This window comes from Eumetopias jubatus, unplaced genomic scaffold, assembly GCF_037043125.1.
Source record: "Eumetopias jubatus isolate StellerSeaLion01/CBP00866 unplaced genomic scaffold, mEumJub1_p1.0 scaffold_7, whole genome shotgun sequence".
Classification (NCBI taxonomy): Eukaryota; Metazoa; Chordata; class Mammalia; order Carnivora; family Otariidae; genus Eumetopias; species Eumetopias jubatus.
This window is the reverse complement of record NW_028274813.1, coordinates 72,317,006-72,337,911: the sequence shown is the minus strand read 5'-3', so window position 1 is coordinate 72,337,911 and position 20,906 is coordinate 72,317,006. Positions and strand designations below refer to the sequence as shown.

At 49.0% G+C, this 20,906-nt stretch overlaps 1 protein-coding gene and 1 non-coding gene across 3 annotated transcripts; both read left to right on the top strand.

The window, feature by feature from the left end:
* The first annotated feature begins 536 nt into the window (after positions 1 to 536).
* On the top strand, positions 537 to 12,975 carry ABHD4 (abhydrolase domain containing 4, N-acyl phospholipase B). Of its 2 annotated transcripts, none has more exons than XR_003611065.1 (7): positions 537 to 616; positions 4,484 to 4,572; positions 5,885 to 6,257; positions 6,415 to 6,569; positions 9,163 to 9,274; positions 10,163 to 10,370; positions 12,242 to 12,310. XR_003611065.1 is itself a non-coding variant. In XM_028114842.2 (7 exons), the coding sequence occupies exons 1-7, from the start codon at positions 594 to 596 to the stop codon at positions 12,777 to 12,779; spliced, it is 1,029 nt and encodes a 342-aa protein (XP_027970643.1). In that variant the 5' UTR covers positions 537 to 593; the 3' UTR covers positions 12,780 to 12,975. The 2 variants fall into 2 exon arrangements, 1 of the variants encoding a protein (XP_027970643.1); XM_028114842.2 differs by lacking the exon at positions 10,163 to 10,370 and adding an exon at positions 12,690 to 12,975 and having other exon boundaries at positions 12,242 to 12,428.
* Positions 12,976 to 18,692: 5,717 nt separating this feature from the next.
* On the top strand, positions 18,693 to 18,800 carry LOC114217997 (U6 spliceosomal RNA). The gene has a single exon (XR_003611081.2). It is a non-coding gene; the product is annotated as a U6 spliceosomal RNA (small nuclear RNA).
* The last annotated feature ends 2,106 nt before the right edge of the window (positions 18,801 to 20,906 follow it).

The window sequence follows — 20,906 nt, the reverse complement described above, 5'->3', positions numbered from 1 at the left end:
CTTATGTCCCAAATATTGCACGGGATATGCTTATTCTAAAAAAAGTTTGTTGTTTATCTGAAGTTCAACTTTTGGCATCTTGTTTTTTATTTGCAAAACCTGACAATCTACTTGGGGTACAGGCCCCAGCCCCTTGAAAGAAACATTCTCCCAGTAGTATTGTCTTCCACAAGCATCATAAGCATCACATTACGAGAAACACCAGGAGGAGGCTATCAGAGGGGAGCGAGCTATACGGGGAAGCCCAAAGAGTGTGTGTGACCGTGCAGCGGTAGTTCTGTCACTTTTTAAGTATGACAGAATGGAGGGCTGAAGGAGGTTCTGTGAGAGACCCTGTTCTTTCAGAACTGCCCGTCTCCTTCACTGTCCCCCAAACGTGTGAGCAGATTACCGTCCTATTCGGTGAGCCCCCAGAGCCCCCTGGGTCGGCAGGCAGATCCCGGCTGGACCACCAGCCGGGTTCAGAGCCCGCCTCCTCCCCGCGGCCCTGGCCACGCCCCACTTTGTTATCCGACCCTTCTCTGGGTCAGCTGGTGCCGGCGTCAGGCGGAGGGACGGGCTGGCTCAGCTCGACCCGGCAGGGCTTGTTTACTATGGCTGATGATCTGGAGCAACAGTGAGTTAATCCTGTGTATTTCTATTTCTCTCTCTCTTTCTGGGCCTTGATCCCGGGACTGTCGGTGACTGAGGAACAGTTGTAGACACCTTCCCGCCTTTCCTTTTTCAGGTCGGCTTCATGGGAGGGCCGGGGGTTGCGTTTGCTTGCTTTGCTTGCTTTGCTTTTGCCCAGAAGAGGAGGCAGCAGAGCTCGGGGAGCGATGGTAGATAAGCTTGCCTACTGCCGAGTGACTCTGACTTGTCACCGTGGTCTTCGCGCTCGCTCCTCCCTCCTCTGGTCGCCGTACAGAGAGGTTAGACTTAGTGGTGATGGCCCAGATCCCCCGAGGCAGTTCGTGGGATGCAGGCGCGGGGGTAGCAGTCAGCAGTCCGGTCTGCTCGTCGAGATTTTCCCCAGGACGGTGGTCGGGGGGGTGGGGGTGGGGGGGAGTGGGAGCGGCCTCTCCTAGCCGGGCAGGGAGAGGGCATGGGAAGAAAAGAGAGAGGGCTCCCGCGCTGGGATTGTCTGGAGTAATGGGCTCGCAAGTTTCTTGAGCTCTTGCCCACTGAGACACTTAGCCAGCCGCTTGCGATTCTAGTTGCTAACGTTTTTAATCAGCCAAGATCCTTAATGCTGTGGTTTCAGAATTACAGTCTTTGGGATTTGTTATCACTGTCTCAGGGGCACCAGGTTTGGGATGCCACCTGTGGGTGGTGTGACTAGCAGTTCGTAGTCTGATAGAAGCAAGGAAAAGTTGCTTCCAGAAGAATGACTCAGCTACCAGCCAAGCCTTGGTTTCAGCAGAACAGGGCCTTTCCTGGATCCTGTGTTCCTGCTCTTCAGAGCTGCAGAACTGGCAGCTTGCAACACTAACTTTATGACGGTAATAGATTCCTGGGCTTGAAGGAACTGCTCAGGAAGAGTTTTGATTTCTAAAGATGACCTTCCCAAAAGGAAATTTACAATGGCTACGATGACTTAGGGAAACACAGATGAGAGCTGGTAGAGATGCAGGTACTTCAGCTCCTTTTTACAGATGAAGAAGCCAGCGCCCATAAAAGTTAGAGGAGATTGCCCAAATCACAGAGGTCCAGAACAGGCTTCTGACCCAACGCAGAACCCCTTCTGCCTCACCCACCACCAGGATAAAAACCCTCTAGAAGGAAGAGACCACTCTGGCCAGCCTAAGTTCATGGCTGAGTGGCTTCTCTGCCTCTTGCCTCAATTTCCCACCATAGCCCTCACCTCCCCAGTAGTACTGAGTAGATACAGTGTGCCAGCGACTATTTCCAGTGCTTTAGCTGTAACATTTTTGGTGAAGAGAGGCAAAGTAAAGCTCCTCCCTGAAGAATATCTGCTGAGCAGCCCATGGTGCTGTTGGCATCGGACATTTCTCCTAAGTGCTGCTTTGGGCAAATACAAGGCAAGGTGGGGTCCACATGTCGTGGTCTGACTTGTCACAGTCTCTGATGTAGAGAGAAAGTTTGTCTTAAGACTGGTAAAATTCTACAGTCTTGCTTCAAGCCTACAGTTAGGAATTCCAGTAGAGTATTAAAAGGCTTCAGAGTCTCCATAGAATTGGATTGATTGTGACTGACAACTCTCATCTGGCTGAAGTCACTGATACACCACTCTCAGCTGCAACCTCAGGATTTCTTGCAGTCATTGAAGAGTTGAATGAATGTAGGCAGCTTATGCCTTAGCTGGGGGAAAAGAACATTTGTTGGGAGTTTATCTTATGCTAGGCATTATTCTATGTGAGTTAGGGACATAAACTCATTTAATCTTTATACAAACCCTATGAAGTAGATACTGTTATTATCTTTCTCTTAAAGTTGAGGAAATTGACACAGAGAGGCTAAATAGTGTGCCCAGGGTCACATTGCTGGTAAGTGGCAGTGTCGGGGATTAGAACCCTGACCTTCTGATTTATTTTGCACTTCCTTTCAGAAAACAGAGACAGTGTGAAAATGCGGTTATACACAGAGAGTTTGAAAAGCTGAGGCTGGGGGCACCTGGCTAGCTCCGTCGGTAGAGCATGTGATTTTTTTTTTTTTTTTGAAGACTTTATTTATTTGTTTGAGAGAGAGAGCATGAGCAGGAGGGAGAGGCAGAGGGAAAGGGAGAAGCAGACTCCCTGATGAGCAGGGAGCCCGACTAGGACTCAATCCCAGGACCCTGGGATCATGACCTGAGCCCATGGCAGATGCTTAACCAACTGAGCTACCCAGGCGCCTGGGCATGTCGCTTTTGATCACAGGGTTGTGAGTTGGAGCCCCACGCTGGGTGTAGGTATTGCCTAAAAATAAGTAAATCAATAAATAAACTTTTAAAATAATTCTCCTTCGAAAAAGAAAAAAAGAAAAAGCTGAGGCTGGAACTTCCAGAGGAAGGGTACAGAGAAACCTGGATTTGAGATGTGGGCTCTAGTTCTGCTTCTTTTCCTAACTAGCCACATGACCTCCTTGGGCGTCAGTTTTCTCATCTGTGAAATAAAGAGGCTGGACTAGATGATTCCTAAGGAACCATCCTAATCGAAAACCCTGTGCTTCCAATGATGTATCGGGATGTCCAGTGTGTGGCAAGAGGGATCGGTAATGGTTCTCCTCATTGCCCCCCACAGAATGCCCCTGCCTGACTATGCTGATGTTCACAGACCCTTCCTGTAGCTGGTGGTATCCATCCTGTAATCCCCTTCATTCAGGCAGAGTTCAAGAAAAGAGAAATATCATATATGATGGAAAAAGAATAATAAACTCATTCAGCATCTAATTTGTCCCAGGCACCTTTTGGGGTGCCTTACATATCTAGATGCTCAAAGCCCGGTTACTTATCAAGCCAAAGCCATTCTGCTTGTAAATGATGATAGTGTGATGCAGAACCAGAGGGTCTCCCCGCCCCACACACAGAACTGGTGCTTTCAACCTCTACCCTGTAACCTTAGATTTTCTTGGTAATAAAGGAGATAGCAGGATGGGTTATCCTCATTTTACTGCGTGCCATTGGAGGTGAGGACATATGTGAGCTTTGTCCACATTTTTTAAAAAGATTTTATTTATTTATTTATTAGAGAGAGAGAGAGAGAGAGAGAGAAACAGCATGAGAGGGGAGAGGGTCAGAGGGAGAAGCAGGCTTCCCGCTGAGCTGGGAGCCCGATGCGGGGCTCGATCCCAGGACTCCGGGATCATGACCTGAGCCGAAGGCAGACGCTTAACCAACTGAGCCACCTAGGCACCCTGTACACATTTTGTAATCTGGAAAACAAGGCCAGAGGCAGCCTGGCAAGGCAATCACAACAGGTCTCGAACCCAGGTCTCCTGTGTCCTGCTCCCTTCCTGTCCCATCTCGTTGTTCCAGGCTGGACTGATTGATTGCCTGAGAGCCTGGCTGGGCACTGACCCCGCTCTGTACTTCCAGGGGCTTGGAAGAGGGCACACACAAACCCAAAGGCCCTGCCAGGAGGGCAGGTGGCATGGGAATTTGTCCTACCCTAAAGAAACATACAGTCCTGGGCATGGCAAAAGAGAAAGATAACTGAAACATTAGTTAATAGTTGGCTTTTTTTCCCCTTGTGATCTTGAACATTATGATAACCAGTAACAAAGGGGAGTTATAAAGCCCAAATGAGATAATACATGTGAAAGAGCTTTGCAAACTGTAAAGTGGGATTCACTTGGTGCCCTGAATATCTGTTGAAACAAAGGGCATGTTGTTAATAGCCATATGCTGGGGGAGAGTAACAGTCTATCAGGCAGCAGGGAATTGCTGACTGCCATAGTGGCAGGTCTCCTGAGCCTGGGAAACACCCTGATAACTCTTGTAACTGTCAGCAAGGCTGAGAGCATCAATGTTGCCAATGGGTGTCACTGTGTTTCTTTGTCCCAGGCCACAAGGCTGGCTGAGCAGCTGGCTGCCTGCTTGGCGCCCCACTTCCATGTCTCAGCTGAAGAATGTGGAAGCCAGGATCCTTCAGTGTAAGTAGAAGGGATAGCTGATCCCACCTTCATCAGGAGGCCCAAAGAGGACCTAGGATCTCCCCAGAGCCTGCTACACTGAGCCCACTGATTCCTGATCAGCAGTGCTTGGGGTGGAAAGAAAGGATGTCAGTGATTTGGGAGAAGAGATTTGCACGGGGGGCACCATATTGTACGATAGTGGTTTCTTGACAGCTCCCACCCTATCCATCGTGCTAGTTCCTGACACATCCCCACAACTTCACTTCAAACCCGCTACCAACTATCAACACACAACACACACACACACACACACACACCCAACACCCAACACACACACACACACACACACACACACACACACACACACACACCCCTACACATTCTCTCTCCCTCCTTCCTTCTCCATCATTCCTCCCATCTTCCTTCTCTCCCTCTCTCTTCTTCCAAACACATAAGCACTTCTCAGATTTACCACCTTCCTACCTGAGGCCCAGCAGCGGTCCTATACTCTCTAATATGGCTATGCATATATTCCATCCAGTTAGGCCCACCACTTACCCGGTTACTACAGTAGTTTGGGATTCCAAACAGACCAGCTTTCTTGGGCAGTATTATGTTGGGGCAGGGCATCCCATGATTGGCAGCAGCCGCAGGCTCAAACCAGACCCTTGGGCCGGGGCTGCACTCGTCTCCCTTACAGTCCTCCCCACCCTGCACCCACTGCCACAGCCTTGGACCCCCTCTTTTCCTATGGGCCTGTGTACTCGCAACTGCAGAACAGCCACAGCTTCCAAGCCTCCTCCCGGGATCCAGGCAACTTCCCCCCCAGCCGCTCTGTCACGTGACTGTTAGGCCAGCAGAGCAAGCACCGCCTACTGTCTGTCTCCAAGAGGAATAAGCCTGTGGCTCAGCCCATAGCCATTACCCCCTCCACCTGGCTCAGCTCCAGTCAGAAGCTACCCCCCCAGACACCCCCAGGGTGGATGCGTCTGTCCCTCTGCCGAGCCCCAAGCACACACGGTACAAGAGCAATGGATGCAGGAACTTTGTGAGGCCAATGGGGTCACTGCCACGCTGGGCCCAAAGGGAGCCGGACACACAATCTGCAGGAATGAGGTGGCCCCTCTAATGACCTAGAGACTAGAGACTAGATGGCCTACAGATCATGCTTGGAGTTGATCTCTTAGGGCATGTGGTCAGAGGGTTGTGAAAGGAAGGAGGTGAGGACAGTCGGGACGGGTTTAGCAATGGAGAGAGGAAGCTGAAGGACACATGACAGTGCTGTCAGAAAACAGTCTTCTTGCTCTGCCCTGCGTTGCCCTCTCCCCAGGCCTCCAGAACAAGTTCCTGGCCCGATATGTGTCCCTCCCAAACCAGAACAAGATCTGGACGGTCACCGTGAGTCCGGAGCTGAGGGATCGTACCCCCCTGGTGATGGTGCACGGCTTCGGGGGTGGAGTGGGCCTCTGGATCCTCAACATGGATTCACTGAGTGCCCGTCGCACTCTGCACACCTTTGATCTGCTTGGCTTTGGGCGAAGCTCGAGGCCAACGTTCCCCAGGGACCCAGAGGGGGCGGAGGACGAGTTTGTGACATCCATAGAGACGTGGCGGGAGACCATGGGGATCCCCAGTATGATCCTCCTGGGGCATAGTTTGGGAGGATTCCTGGCCACCTCTTACTCTATCAAGTACCCTGAAAGGTAAGGAGGAGTCACCCCTCTTGCTCATGACCTAATTCCTTGTCCCACCGAGAACCTTACAGTATTAGTTCCCCGTGGTTCTCTTCTTCCTGGGCAAGTTAAGAGCTATGGTTCTTCCAAGCACATACAACTTGTCTTTTCCTTTTTCCTCCTTTAGAGTTAAACACCTCATCCTGGTGGACCCATGGGGCTTTCCTCTTCGACCAACTGACCCCAGTGAGATCCGTGCACCCCCAACCTGGTTCAAGGCTGTGGTGTCTGTCCTAGGGCGTTCCAATCCACTGGCTGTTCTTCGAGTAGCTGGGCCCTGGGGTGAGTAGCCTGCAGATAAAGAAACTACCTCCTTAAACCAAGGCCCTTCCATTCTAGAAGCCCCACTATGTCTAAACTCCCACTATGCCCGCTTGTCCACAAGAAGTGGGAATAGGCCTAACACTGTTATTTAAAGCTTTTAATCTGGACCAGATCTCTTTGTCTACAGTTTCAGGAGGTTTTTTTTTTTCCTTCATCCACATGCAGAAAGCTTTCCTATGCAGGGGAGAGATGGAGCAGAACTACCATTCTGTGCCTTGGCTAGACCCCCAGAGAGAGAAAAAGGGGCCATGAAGTGACTCTTCCTCTGCTGAGGTCTTAGGCTACATGTGTGAGTTTATGGCAGCCTGTTGGTGATTCAGCATGGCACCCACCATCAGATCCTGTCTCTGCAGCTCACCCAGCACCTGTGGGAGCCAGAGCCTCCAACATAACCCACAGTGGCAGGCAAACCCCTCTAAACCGTGCCCTACTCCAGTTAGGTATTGTATCTTCACCACTTAGGAGCTGTCAGCAAATTCTGTGGGTGAGGGGAGGGAAGGAAGTTGGGGGGAACCAGCCAGAGTAAATAAAATTAGTAGGTCTTGGCCTTCTGACCCCATACTGCCAGCACTCTTCCTTTCTGGGTGCCTTTTCTGGAGGGTGCTTTTTAATCTGACGAAGTGAAAAGCAGATTCCCTCTGTAGAAAAGACTGGTGACCTCCTATCCTGTAATGATGGCTTACGTGTACATAGTGATGTTTAGTAGCCAATTATTGCAAGTTAGTAACCGATGGCTGAATAAGAGTTGTCCCTCGAGGCCCTTCAAGAGAAACAGAATGGGGGCGCCTGGGTGGCTCAGTCGTTGGGCGTCTGCCTTCGGCTCGGGTCATGATCCCAGGGTCCTGGGATCGGGCCCTGCATCGGGCTCCCTGCTTGGCGGGAGGCCCGCCTCTCCCTCTCCCACTCCCCCTGCTTGTGTTCCTGCTCTCGCTCTCTCTCTCTGTCAAATAAACAAATAAAATCTTAAAAAAAAAAAAAAAAAAAAAGAGAAACAGAATGACTCTGGATAGAAGAGGAAAAATGAGGATTTGAGTAGAAGATAGGAGTTTGGGAAGAAAGGAAGTTTATCAAGACACACAGATGTCAAAGCAGAATAAATGATCAAAGAGCTGACCTTCTTAGAGTTCCCAGCGCTGTGGACTCCAGCCAACCCTCTAGTCCTTTTCCAGGGAGAAGCCCTGCTCTAACCACTCTCCCCTTCTCTGGACTTGCATCTGGCCTGATCCACGCATGGACCTCAGGGCCAGGATGGTTGAGTAACTGCCTGGCAGCCATGGAGGAGGGCCAGGGCCCAGGGGATCCCGGCTGTGCCCCGCTCTCACACCTTGATCCTTACACACAGAGAGACCAGGAGAGAGATCAGAAGTTGACCATTAGGCCCAATTTCTAGTCTGTTGTGGGTGCCCTACTGCTTGTGTGTATGCTCTGAAGGAAGGGGAAGGGAACAGATTGCTTTCAAACAGCAGCCCAAAGTCTGAGATGCCAGAGTTAAGTTCACCTCTCCACTCGTATCCCATTACAGGCCTGAACTTGAGAGGACTCTTGGCAGGTAGTCGAGCTTCATCTGTTACCTTCAGAAGATTAAAAAGCCCTAAGGGTCTCACCTGGCTGACTCAGTCGGTAGAGCATGCAACTCTTTTTTTTTTTTAAGATTTTATTTATTTATTTGAGAGATAGAGAGAGAGAGCACAAGCACGGGGGAGGGGCAGAGGGAGAAGCAGACTCCCTGCTAAGCAGGGAGCCTGATGTGGTGGCTCGATCACAGGACTCCGGGATTGTGACCTGAACCAAAGGCAGCCGCCTAACCGACTGTGCCACCCAGGCACCCTGAGCATGCAACTCTTGATCTCAAGGTTGTGAGTTCGAAACCCACATCAGGTATAGGTATATAGTTTTCTTTAAAAAAAAAAAAAGCGGGGGGCCTAAGGGTCCTAAGGGTCTCAGGGAGTAAGAACATAGCTCAGACTGTTTAAAAAAAAAAAAAAACTCGGCCCTGAATTTTTTTTAAAGATTGCATTTATTTATTTATTTATTTATTTATTTGAGATATATATATATATTGAGAAAGTACTTGCAAGTGAGGGTGGTGGGGGGGACACACAAGCACTCCTACTGAGCACAGAGCCCGACACGGGGCCAATCCCACAACCCCGAGATCAGGACTTGAGCTGAAATCTAGAGTCAAAAATCAGACGCCCAGCCTACTGAACCACCCAGGCACCCCTCAGCTAGGGACTCTTAACAGGGCTTGAGGTCCTTGGAGGAAGAGCTTGAGACTTGATTGAGCTGAAACTAAGTTGGTTCCATTGGACTGTCCACGTTCTTTGGTAACCGGCTGACTCTCACTTGCAGTCATCTGGGGCTTCCCCGACAGCTCACACACTCTGTCTGCCACTATAAAGTTAAATGTACAGAGCACACAAACCCCTAGAGAAATAACATTTGGTTTAAGTTGTTCAAACATGCACCTGCAGGAGGGGTCTTCCTGCACACCACCACCACCCCTGCCCCCCCAGACTGGCCACTCCTGTGTTTTTCTCTCCCCTCCCAGGGCCTGGCCTGGTTCAGCGATTCCGGCCGGACTTCAAGCGCAAGTTTGCAGACTTCTTTGAGGATGATACTATATCTGAGTATATCTACCACTGCAATGCACAGAATCCCAGGTGAGGGCGGCTCCCCGAGCCGGCTTGGACTGCACAGGTTTGGAGATGAAGCTCCAGCTGCTGGAAACACTCCAGAGCTGTCCCAGGACCATTCTCTGCTGTATTTCTTCTTGCACAAAGCTCTTATTCACGGGGACTACCAGGCTCGATTATTTCCAGAGACCTCCCCAGGGTGAGGCACAAAGGGATGGAGAAGATAATAGATTGCTTAAACATGCTGCCCATCTCTAGAGGAAGACTCTTAACTCTTCCCTGGAGATAGGCAGTTAGCCTGGCAGGCAGGAGTCTGGAAAACATTTTATTTTTTAAAAGTCAGGGGAAAAAAAAGTCTTCTCCATCCCAGCCTGAAGTTCCCCAAATTTCCTTGCTATTTCCAGTCTGAGATATTCTGTGACATTGCTTCAGAGAACCTCTTTGCACATCTTCCTTTACACACACACACACACACACACACACACACACACACACACACACACACACACACACACACAACTATATCTAGAATACCTTCCTACAAATAGAATTGCAGGTGGAAAGAGTATGCATTTTCAAATTTCATTATGTGCACCTTGAAATACTTACTGTTGGGACAGAAATTCCTTTCACACACTTTTGGATATTTTGGGGTGTCCCCCAAATCTTGAGAAGTTTCTGTCTATGACTATTCACACAGCAGGCCCCACAAACCTGCCTGATCTGCAGTCTTGGCAGCTGAGAGTCAGGGAGCTAATCTTCCCCTCAGGCAGTGCCCTGTGAGCGGCTGATAGGGGATGCTGTGTTGGGGGCTGTGCTGGTGGCATACTCTGTGGAAGCTTCACCCAGCCTGCTGTGAGGCATCTGGGAGAAGTCCAGGTCACTGGAGCAGCAACACTGCCCCACCCATTCCAGGCCTGTCCAGGTCACCCGTGGTGAGCCCAAAGCTGTGAAGACAGTGGGGGGTTGCATTCCAGCAGTGCCGTCTGAGCACCAGCCTCAAACCCAGCCGGCTCTGGGGCCGCGTGGGAACCGTCTCTCCGGCATTCCGCATGAGCTCAGCTAATTGAAGGGCCCCCCGCTTCAGCAGCCGTATTGAGACTCAGCTCAGCAGTCAAATCAGGTAGCCCCCTGCTTCCTGCTCTCGACCCCTCTCTCAGCCCCCACTGGGCTCAGTGCCAGTCTCATACCCACTGGAGGCCCAACCCCAGCTCTCTGCTCAGAACTTTCCCCAGTCCCAGACCTAGTTGTGTGGAATGAATGGCCTCCCGATTTCAGTCTCAGAATGTATAATCGTGCAACTCATTCGTGTCCCGGGGGAAGCAGAGATGACACCAGTGATCATCAGCCCTCTTCCCACAACGCTGTCACTCAATTTTATAACCACCTGAGTGTTTCTGAGTTGTAACCCTGACACGCTCACGGTAACTCTACCCATCCCTTGGAAAACATGAAATCTGGCCAGGGAAAAATATTTGGGGGTACCTACTTTGCCTCACCTTATCTTAGGGGCCTTGTACATATTTTCATTTTCCTCAGTGAAAGAATAAAGAAGATATAATTCTCCAGCTTGTAGATAAAAAAATTAAAGGGTATTCTGGTTACATGGCTCGCTAAGAAAGCAGGCGGGATTTGAATTCACGTCTCTCTGACTCTGGAGCCCGTAATTTTCCACCATGCTGCTATGCTGTAGGGAAGAACTCTGTTTCTGGTGGTCTGTGCAGAACTCAGGCTCGCCTTCATGCCAGGGGTACAATATCCAAACAGGCTGGGCCTGGTAGACAGCAGTCTCCCAAACCTCCCCACCTCCTGCCTCCCGCAAAAGCTGCAGAGCAGCCCAGAAGGCCGGCTTTCATCCCAGCCTTGCAGACCCCTCACTGCTTCTCAGTCAGCTCTGCCTAAGGAAATGGCCAGGGAGCAAAGTAGATTAGATGGGCTTTAGTAGATCCGATGGGCCTCAGTTGGTACGGCTCCCCCTGGGTCCTCATAAGACCAGTGTTTCATTCCAGAGTCTCGTCAGGAAGCCCTTGGCACTGCTCTCATATTTGCTCTTCACATGAGCCCCTCTCCCCTCTCCACCCTCAGCAACTAAGCCCCCTTGTCTGTTCACCACCCTTCCATAATTGTTGAGAAATCTGAAGTTAAATAATCATATGATCAGCTATGTGTTTATTAAAATATTTATTTATTTTAGAGAGAGAGCATGAGTGGGAAGGGCAGAGGGAGAGGGAAAGGATCTCAAGCAGTCTCCCCACTGAGCATGAAGCCCAATGAAGGGCTCGAGCCCAGGACCCTGAAATCACAACCTGAGCCAAAACCAAGAGTCAGATGCCCAACTGACTGAGCCACCCAGGCGCCCCTTATTTATTTATTTGTTTGTTTGTTTATTTATTTAAAGATTTTATTTATTTATTTGACAGAGACAGTGAGAGCAGGAACACAAGCAGGGGGAGTGGGAGAGGGAGAAGCAGGCTTCCCGCGGAGCAGGGAGCCCGATCGGGGCTCGATCCCAGGACCCTGGGATCATGACCTGAGCCGAAGGCAGACGCTTAACGGCTGAGCCACCGAGGCGCCCCCTATTTATTTATATTTAATAATCGGCTACGTAATGCCTACCTCCCCAAAGTGCGAGAGAGTTGTGAGCGCCAGCAGGGCCGGCACCTTCTCTGTCTGACTCGGATGTCTCCACACTCGGCCCGGGGCACGACATGTGAATATCTGTTGAGTAAATGTTAACCCATTGCATCTTTGGACAATTGTCAGCGTCAGGAGTTTTCCCAGATGTGTCCCCAGCTGTCTCCTGTGCTGGGAGGCCTCCGCAGCTCCGGACCTGTGTCCTCCTCTTCCCGGTATTTCATGAGCCGGGTGCGGGGTCTGGAGAGGAATGCACAGGTGACAGAGGTACCGCCGCAGCCTCTGAAGAGCCCAGCACATTGACACCGGATGTCGCAGGGTTTATGCCGTGCGTGGCCTCACCATGTTTTGCTCCTTCAGTGGGGAGACAGCATTCAAAGCCATGATGGAGTCCTTCGGCTGGGCGCGGCGCCCCATGCTGGAGCGGATTCACTTGATTCGCAAAGATGTGCCCATCACCATGATCTATGGGGCCAACACCTGGATAGATACCAGCACGGGAAAGAAAGTAAAGATGCAGCGGCCGGATTCCTACGTCCGAGACATGGTATGTTTGTTGGCCCGCCGAGGAGCAGGACTGAGGTAGACGTGTGTGGTGAATGCCAGCACACGGCAAGGAACTCCGGGCATAGAGGAGCCTCAGGGTGGAGAAGGGTGAGCGAAGAGTCGGGTGGAAAGAGAAACGGGCGGATTCCGATTGTGCGGTGGATTTGAAAGGGTGGACTCTGTGCTACTGTAATTAGGGGGTTCTCCTTTCTGTGGAATAAAGGGCCTTCCTACCCCCGGTGGGTTCCTCCTCTCTCCACAGGAGATTGAGGGTGCTTCGCACCACGTCTACGCAGACCAGCCACACATCTTCAATTCTGTGGTGGAGGAGATCTGTGACTCAGTTGACTGAGCTGCTGTCCCTAGAGGAAGAGGAGAAAGCCAGAGAGTCGCTCTCACCTCCCTGCCCGCTTACTTGCCCCTGTGTCCTTTCCTCACCGACTAACATGTGCCAGCCAGGCAGTCTTGGGCTGTACCCAGGGCAGGACCACAGTGAAAAAGAGCCCTCCTGAGCCCACGCGAAGGGTTGGAGGCCGAAGCCGCACTTGAGCACCCCACCCCGGGGAAGAACATAAAGGGTTGCATAGTGCCACCCATTCTCTCCATGCCAAGTGTTACCCAGATGGTGGTTGTGAAGGGATCACACTGAGCCGCATTCCCTCCCTGTGCCAAAGGGAGGGCGGCCTCTGCCCCTGGGCAAAGGAGAGGCTCCCGGCAGCCTTTCCCAGTTCTGGAGTGTTTGTGGGGGTAGGTTCCAAGCAAAAGCATCCTCCTCCATCACCCCCTAGCCTCCATTCCATGCCAGCTTTATCCAGAGTCTGGTTGGGAGCTAACTACCAACTAACTACTGACTTCTTAACTACCAAGAGCAGGTCGCAGGATCGCCCTTGACCAGTGGAGTCCCTCCCACGACGTAAGGAGTCCAATCCAAAGCCCTCTTTAACGGATGAGGAACAGGCCAGGGCAGGACAGGGCTGGCCCGATGTGATATAGCTCTGCTCCGGGAGAGCTAAGGCTAGAATCCAGGTCTGCTGACACCCAGTACTCACTGCAGACTCCATTTTGCTAAAGTTCAAGGGCGGCACCATTGCCATGAGGCTGGTCCTAGTCACTGGCTGAGGGTAAGCCCATCCCTGTCCGACATTCCAGCCCCATTGTGCAGGGGTGCTGTTGTCCGGCACTGTATCTCAGCCCTGGCTGCCTAAGCTGGGGACACTCAAGTGCTTCCTTCCCTGCCCCCTCATCCTCCCAACTGGGAGGCCTCTTGGCCTCCCTCTGTGCCTTGGGCCCTGAAGCCCCACCTGTAGGGTAGAGCAAAGGTGGCCCCTGCTGGAGAGATATGGGAAAGGCCCTTCAACCCCAGGGCTGTGTCTGGATTCCCTGTTTCCACTAGCATCCACGGGGTTTTTCTACCCTGCCCATGGTCTGATGGAGAGCCTCAAGCCAGCAGTTCCCTGTCCTCATGAGCCACAGGATGGTTCTCACTGCCTGGCCCTCTATCCCTGCCATCTGTGCCGTGGTCTTCAGCTCCTCCCACCCCTGACCTACGTGTTACTGTCTCCTGGGGGCTGGTCCAGGTGCTGCTCTGAGGTTCTGGGCAGTGGGCTGGGCCTGGCCCCAGAACCAGGGCAGCTTCTGTCTGCTCCTTGAGTTTTGTAAAGCCAACCCTTTCACCAGAATAGTATTAACTCCTGGTGCTTTGTACTACTGGTCCAGCTGTCTTGGGCTCCTTTTCTATATTAATAAAGAAATGAGTAAAAACTGGTGGCAGTGATGCTTGGTGTTGCTCTGACAAGAGTACTGGGTGGTGCCTGAGTCGGAGAAGGGGGGCCAGAGAGGTACCTGCTTCCACGCCACCCCTCTCCTGTTTAGCCTAGCGTTTGCCCGGTCAGCCCAGGCTGTGTCACCCAAGCCCCAGGTCACAGGAGTAGAATTAGGGAGAACTGGGTGCTCCCCACTGCCCATTAAATTGCCCCATCCTCCAAAGTTCGCTCCACATGGGCCTGTATCTGGACTGTTCCTACAGCCTGTTCTACTTCCTACCCCTCCTCTAGATCTCAGCTCAAATATTTCTTATGCAGGGAAGCCCCCCACTGACCTCCCACACTAGACTTGGACTCCCCCTTCTGTGTTTCCATGGTGTACCCAACTCCTTCCTTGTAGGACTGATGAACTTGTCACTTGTTCAGTGTCACTTTCTTCCTGGACCAGAAGCTACTTAAGGACAAGGAGCACCTCTGGGCACCTAGTGAATGTTCAATAAATGTTTGTCTTGATTGAGCCCAGAGAAGTGAGGTATGCCAAGTGCTCAAAAATATACTCAAATCATTACCAACAGTGCCTGCTGTGTGCTGGCTAACTCCAGCCAGGCTCAGGATTCCTCAGCTCCAAATAGCACATCATCCTACTCTTGTCGTGAGGAATGAATGAATGAATGGGGAGATGAATGGATGAATGGAACTCCTAGGTGTAATTACACATTCCATGACGTGGTGTCTTTGTGACTGAAGATTGCTTGACGACTAACCCCTGCCGTGTGGAGGAGAGGGCAGGTGTTTCGAGCTTACCGTATGCCAAGCACGAGGGCTTCAACAGTGGGCTGCAGTAGTGAAGAAGCCTGATGCCTGCCTTCATGGGACTTCACACTCATCTTGGAGAGACACACACTTAATTATGTGAATCAGTATAAAATTGCAACTGAAAAGGGCCGCACTGTGAGGGTAGGAAGGCCTGAGAAGGTGAGGACCCCTGCTGAGCCTGAAGGCAGGGCAGTAGAGGGGGAAGGAGCTTCTATGGAGAGAACAGAGGCCTGTGAGCAGGGATGATGCTTGAGATGAGGCTGGGCTGGTGGCAAGGGAGCCGGGTCCTCCAGCCTCCAGAAGAATGTTGTGCTCACCCTAAGAGCAATGGAAAGAAAGATCTGGAGTGAGGGTCAGGGTGGAGTGGGGAGGTGACAGAATCTAATTTGTGACTGGAACCGGCCACCCTCGCTGCTCTGTGGAACAGATTGGAGGGGGACGGTCCCTACCAGGGGAACTTGAGGCTACTGCAGCGGTCCAAGCCAGCGAGGCTGGTAGCTTGCACTTGGCCAGTAGCTAGCAGACGCACCGAGGAGAAAGCTGCAAGAAACGCTTCGGAGAGAAAATCAAAAGCACTTGAGAACACTGATGCTACTGAGCAAGTGAGGCGGTAGTCACCAAACCCGCTCAATACAACCTGCACTATTTTTTTTTTTTTTGGTATAGATTCCTGGGCTGTATTCCCCAGAGTTTGACTCGGTGTATCTGGATGGAGTCTAATCATGACATCTGCCTTTAAACACATTCCCTGGGAGATTGTGATGCCTCCTGTCTGCAGGCACTGATCTAAGGGAACCCATGTCTCTGACACTTGGCCCAGAAGGCCCTATGTGGAGAACGATGGCCTATGGCCCTGGAAGTTCCATTTTTCTACTCAGTCCAGAATCACTTCTCTTTGGGAACCTGCATAACATGCTGATCTAATTTTCTCAAACCCAACACAATGCAGACACATTCCTCAGGACCACATGCAAGAAGAGTCTGAGGAAGGGCCCCCAGAGCACCCTGTTTACACTCCCAGGCCCACACACATGAATGCATGTGTGCGCACACACACACACACCCCTCACACACAGTCCATCTGACTGGGTCATTCCTAACATTCTCAGGGCTGGGACTAAGAAATCACTATGAATATCCCATTGGTCTACACCTTTCCTGGTGGGTTCTAAGGATTTGGGGTAGCAGTTCACCCTATACACTCGGGTTCCTCAAAGGCCTAGCAGTTTGCAAGGAGAGATTCCACAGACAGACACAGAGGATTGTGAGTAACCCAAGACTGGCGAGGTCGTGCACTATTCAGTGGCTAGCAGGAAATATGCTAAATTTAACTTCCTTCTTGGGACAGACACCAAAATATGTGAGCTAAAAATGCAGTCTGGTTTCATTGCCAAAAAGATGGTGAAATCTTGATGAATACCTCTCTCGTTCAGACCTATCACACGATCAGCCCGTGACTGCAGGTACAGTTCATGACCAGATAGAAAATACTCCTATCAGCTGAGAACAAGCACAAGGTCTAACGAACAGTGAAAAACATCCCTCCTCTCATGTGACCTTTCAATTCATACAGAGTCCTCCCTGGATAGGGTCTGGAGGGTCCTTTCTCTGGTATCCCTCCCTCCTTGCCTCCCCCACCCAAAGCCCTAGTCTGTCTTGCAGAAGCAAGCCAGACATGAGATTTTGAGTGTCAGAACTGAACCCCATCCGGATGAAATAGCTCAAAACAAACCATCTTTTCTCCTGTGAGTGTCGACTGTTTTTCGTAGCATAAATTCAGCCTTATTATGCTAGAAAAGTCTTTGTCTTTATCCTACTAAATATCACTCTTTGGTATGGTTGAGGAGAAAAGACAATCCCAACCTGACAATTTCACGGGAATAATGCATCCTCAGGTAGAGTATCAAGGAGGATTCATTGACGCCAACAGAGGCACACAGGCCTCCCCCCAACCCAGGAGGACAAGACCCCATTCTCTTAGTTGGTAACTCTGTAAGGGATAGGAGCCCAGACCTGGCTTTGCTAATGATTAAGTTCCTTCCTCAAGTGTATTCTGAGGTCTGAGATAGAGCTTGTTGTAATTTGGCAACCTCGTATTTTAATTGATCCATATGAGAACAAATTATACAAGCGAAAGAAACCTGGGACATCTTGGTTACTGTGGAGGACTCTGAAGGACTTGTGGTTGCAGTGATATTTTCATCTCCCCAATTCAAAGAGAGACTTTGGAAAAAAGCACGAGGCTGGACACCTGGCAACTAAGATAGTGTCACAGACCAGGATTGGGGGACCCCTTGTGACTTGTGACAGAAGATTTATGGGCCTCTGATAAATGACAAGGTAATTAACACAAAACCTGGACATCATGGACCTCTTAAAATTTTGGATGAAAGGGAAAAGCGTCCAAATAGAACTGGAAAACCATATATTCTAGGTATGGTTTCCCACATGGGTCTGTGGACTGGAGCTGGTCCATGACAAAGGATTTCAGGTCTACAGTGAAATAACACTTTTTTCAATATTATTAAATTCTGAAATTAAGTCCTTTCTAACCTTCTCAGGATTAAATTATTGTTCTTCTATGAAAAGATGATGATATTCTAAGATTGCTTGGGGGTGGAAGGAAATGTCATTTCTTGTTGCCAAACATTAATTTGGGGGATTTTTCCCCTCAAAATTTTAATTAATTTTAGTAAAATCCTAAAGTCTGGGAAGTGCTATATTATAGAAGACCAGAATGGGGATGGAACTTGAATTTTATCACAAGAAAATAAATAGAGTATATGGAGCTCATGACTGGTGGATGACCCTGGAAAGATAACACTGCTCAGAGGAAGTAGATCTAATTACAGTTTTCAACACTGGGGTACATGTCAAAAAGGAAATCACAAACCTTCTGAAGAAAAGAAGCATTTGGATGCAGATAAAAGAAGCAGCAAACAGGAAATAAAACCTGGCAGGAGTACAGAATAGATGTTAAAATACATAGAGGATATGGGTGATGCTTTTTTAATTCAGACCATAAAAGTGATCTAAGGCGGGATACAGCTGTGCCAGAGGTCGCAAGCATCAGGACATCAGCCCCTTCTGCTGGAAGCAGAGCACCTAGTAAATTTTTGCCCCACTAACAATTTCACTTGCTAGAATGTTGAAGGAAGATGGCCAGACCTAATTTTTACGGATTTCGAGAAGTCAGATCCTAAAATGTCCCAAGGAAAATTACCTAAGGGGCTCAAAAGGGACAGCGAGTTCTCAAATGTGAAGTTCTAGTAGTTTTCTCCCAAAAGATCCTGCCAAGGAAGGAAGGAGGGCTTCACCAATCAGGAAGCACCTGCATACTCTGTCTTCTGATATGACCAAGCTGTGGGCAGAGATGAAGGTCACATCTCCCTACATTAAAAAATGAACCAAACAAGTAAAGCAAGGACAGTTCGTATGAAAACATTAAACCAAAATGAAGGTTTTAGTGGACTGGATGCTCAGTTTGAAGCAGTAAAGGATGAAGCTGCCAAAAACAGCGATGTAATGGGAGGTAAATGTGATCTGCATTCGTGGGGAGACTCAATTAAGAAACTTCATTATTTCCCGATCTGAGTGGAGGTTCAATTCTGAGAATATTTTGCCTTTTTTATGTGAACAAAGCATTTTTACTATAGAAAAAAAAACAACTTTAAAAAAACCATCTAATGCTTGCTTCAGCAGCACACATACTCAAATTGGAACAATACAGAGAAGAGTAGCATGGCCCCTGGGCAAGGATGATTATGCAAATTTGTGTAGCATTCCATATTTTAAAAGTAATAATTAATTAATTTAAAACCATCCATAATTATTTACACTACCCAGAAATAACCACATTAAACATTTTGGAATATATATATAGGTTTATACATAAATGTGTGTATATATATATATGTTCATACATAAATGTGTGTATATATATTCCAGATACATAGACACACATATGCACACAATTACCATATATAAATATATATTTACCAGGATAAAAGCATACTGACAAAGTGCTTTATGAGATGTTTTCTTAACTTCATTGTTAGAAATCGCTCTCTACATCAATAAATATAGCATATAAGAAATATATCCTTATTTTTTTAAGATTTTATTTATTTATTTGACACAGAGAGAAGTGGGGGAGAGAGCAAGCATAAGCAGGGGGAACTGCAGGCAGAGGGAAAAACAGGCTCCCCGCAGAGCAAGGAGCCCCATGTGGGACTCGATCCCAGGACCCCAGGATCACGACCCGAGCCGAAGGCAGGCACCCAACTGACTGAGCCACCCAGGTGCCCAAAAACATATCATTATTTTAATTGTATTCTTTCGTGTAGATTTGTCACAATGCATTGATCCAATTCTCTATTGTTGGATTTTTGAGTTCCTTCTGAATGTTTTTGTATTATAAACAATGTGTTAAGCACCCTGTACATTCATTTTTGCTCATTTGACCAAGGATTTCCCTCCCTAGATGGAAAATTGCAGAATTGAAGGGTATGCAAAGTATTAAGATTTTTGATAAGCCCAAAAATAGTTTACACAATGCAATCAGAAAAGGGAAAGCAACCCAGTGTTGAAGGATAGTTGGAAGAAAGGCAGACATGGTTAAGCCCCCCACCCCCTCGCCCTAAGAGGAAACCACCCTTAGAAGGATTTTGCACTACCCTGGAAGGAGCCCTCCACCCTTTCCCACCCGATAGATGACAAATACCTGAATGGATGACAGGTTCATGGATGGAGAGTTAATCAGATTAAAACAGCCCACCAAAAAGCCCATAAAAACCCCTAGACTTAGAAACTCTGGTAGTAACCCTCTCGGGTCCCCTCCCTCTTTGGAAGCTTTGTACTGTCACTCAATAAACTTTACTATCGCTCAGTAAACTTTGCTTTGCTGCCCACCACTCTTTGTCTGATCTACCTCTTCATTCTTCAAAGTAGCATGACCAAGAACTGTGGGCACTGAAGGAAAAAGTCCTGTAACACCAGCAGAAAAATAGATGTCTTATCTTTTTTTTTTTTTTTTTGAGATTTTGTTTCCTTATTTGACAGAGAGAGAGGGAGAGAAGGGAGAGCACAAACAGAGGGAGCAGCAGGGGGAGAGGGAGAAGCAGACTACCCACTGAGCAGGGAGCCCGAGGCGGGACTTGATCCCAGGACCCTGGGATCATGACCTGAGCTGAAGGCAGACACAACCGACTGAGCCACCCAGGTGCTCCTAAATGTTTTATCTTTATGTATACGACAAAAAATATGAATAAGCAATTCACAAAAGATATACAGATAGCCAATGAACATATGAAAAGATAGTCAACCTCTCTAGTAATACAGTAAATATGAAATAATAATGAGATACTATTTTTTACATGAATACTGTCAGAAGAATTTTTAGACTGACAGTATCTGGTGCCTGAGTGGCTCAGTCAGTTAAGCGTCTGCCTTCAGCTCAGGTCATAATCCCAGGGTCCTGGGATTAAGTCCCACGTCAGGCTCCCTGCTCAGTGGGGAGCCTGCTTCTCCCTCTCCCACTCCCCCCCTGCTTGTGCATGCTCTCTCTCTCGCTCTCTCTCACTCACTTTCTCTCTCTGTCAAATAAATAAAATTAAAAAAAAAAAAAAAGATTGACGGTCTCTTGTAATGCCATTGGTGAAGAAAATGGACATTTTCATACAACGTTGGTAGGAAATTGTTACTATGGTTTTATAGACAATTTGGCAGAATCTAGGAAAGTATCTACTGAAATTTGCTTATTTATTTTTCCATTAAACTTTTTTTCTCATTTAACTACTTTTTTTTTAATCTACTGAAATTTAAAATGTGGGGCACCTGGGTGGCTCAGTTGGTTAAGCGACTGCCTTCGGGCTCAGGTCATGATCCTGGAGTCCCTGGAT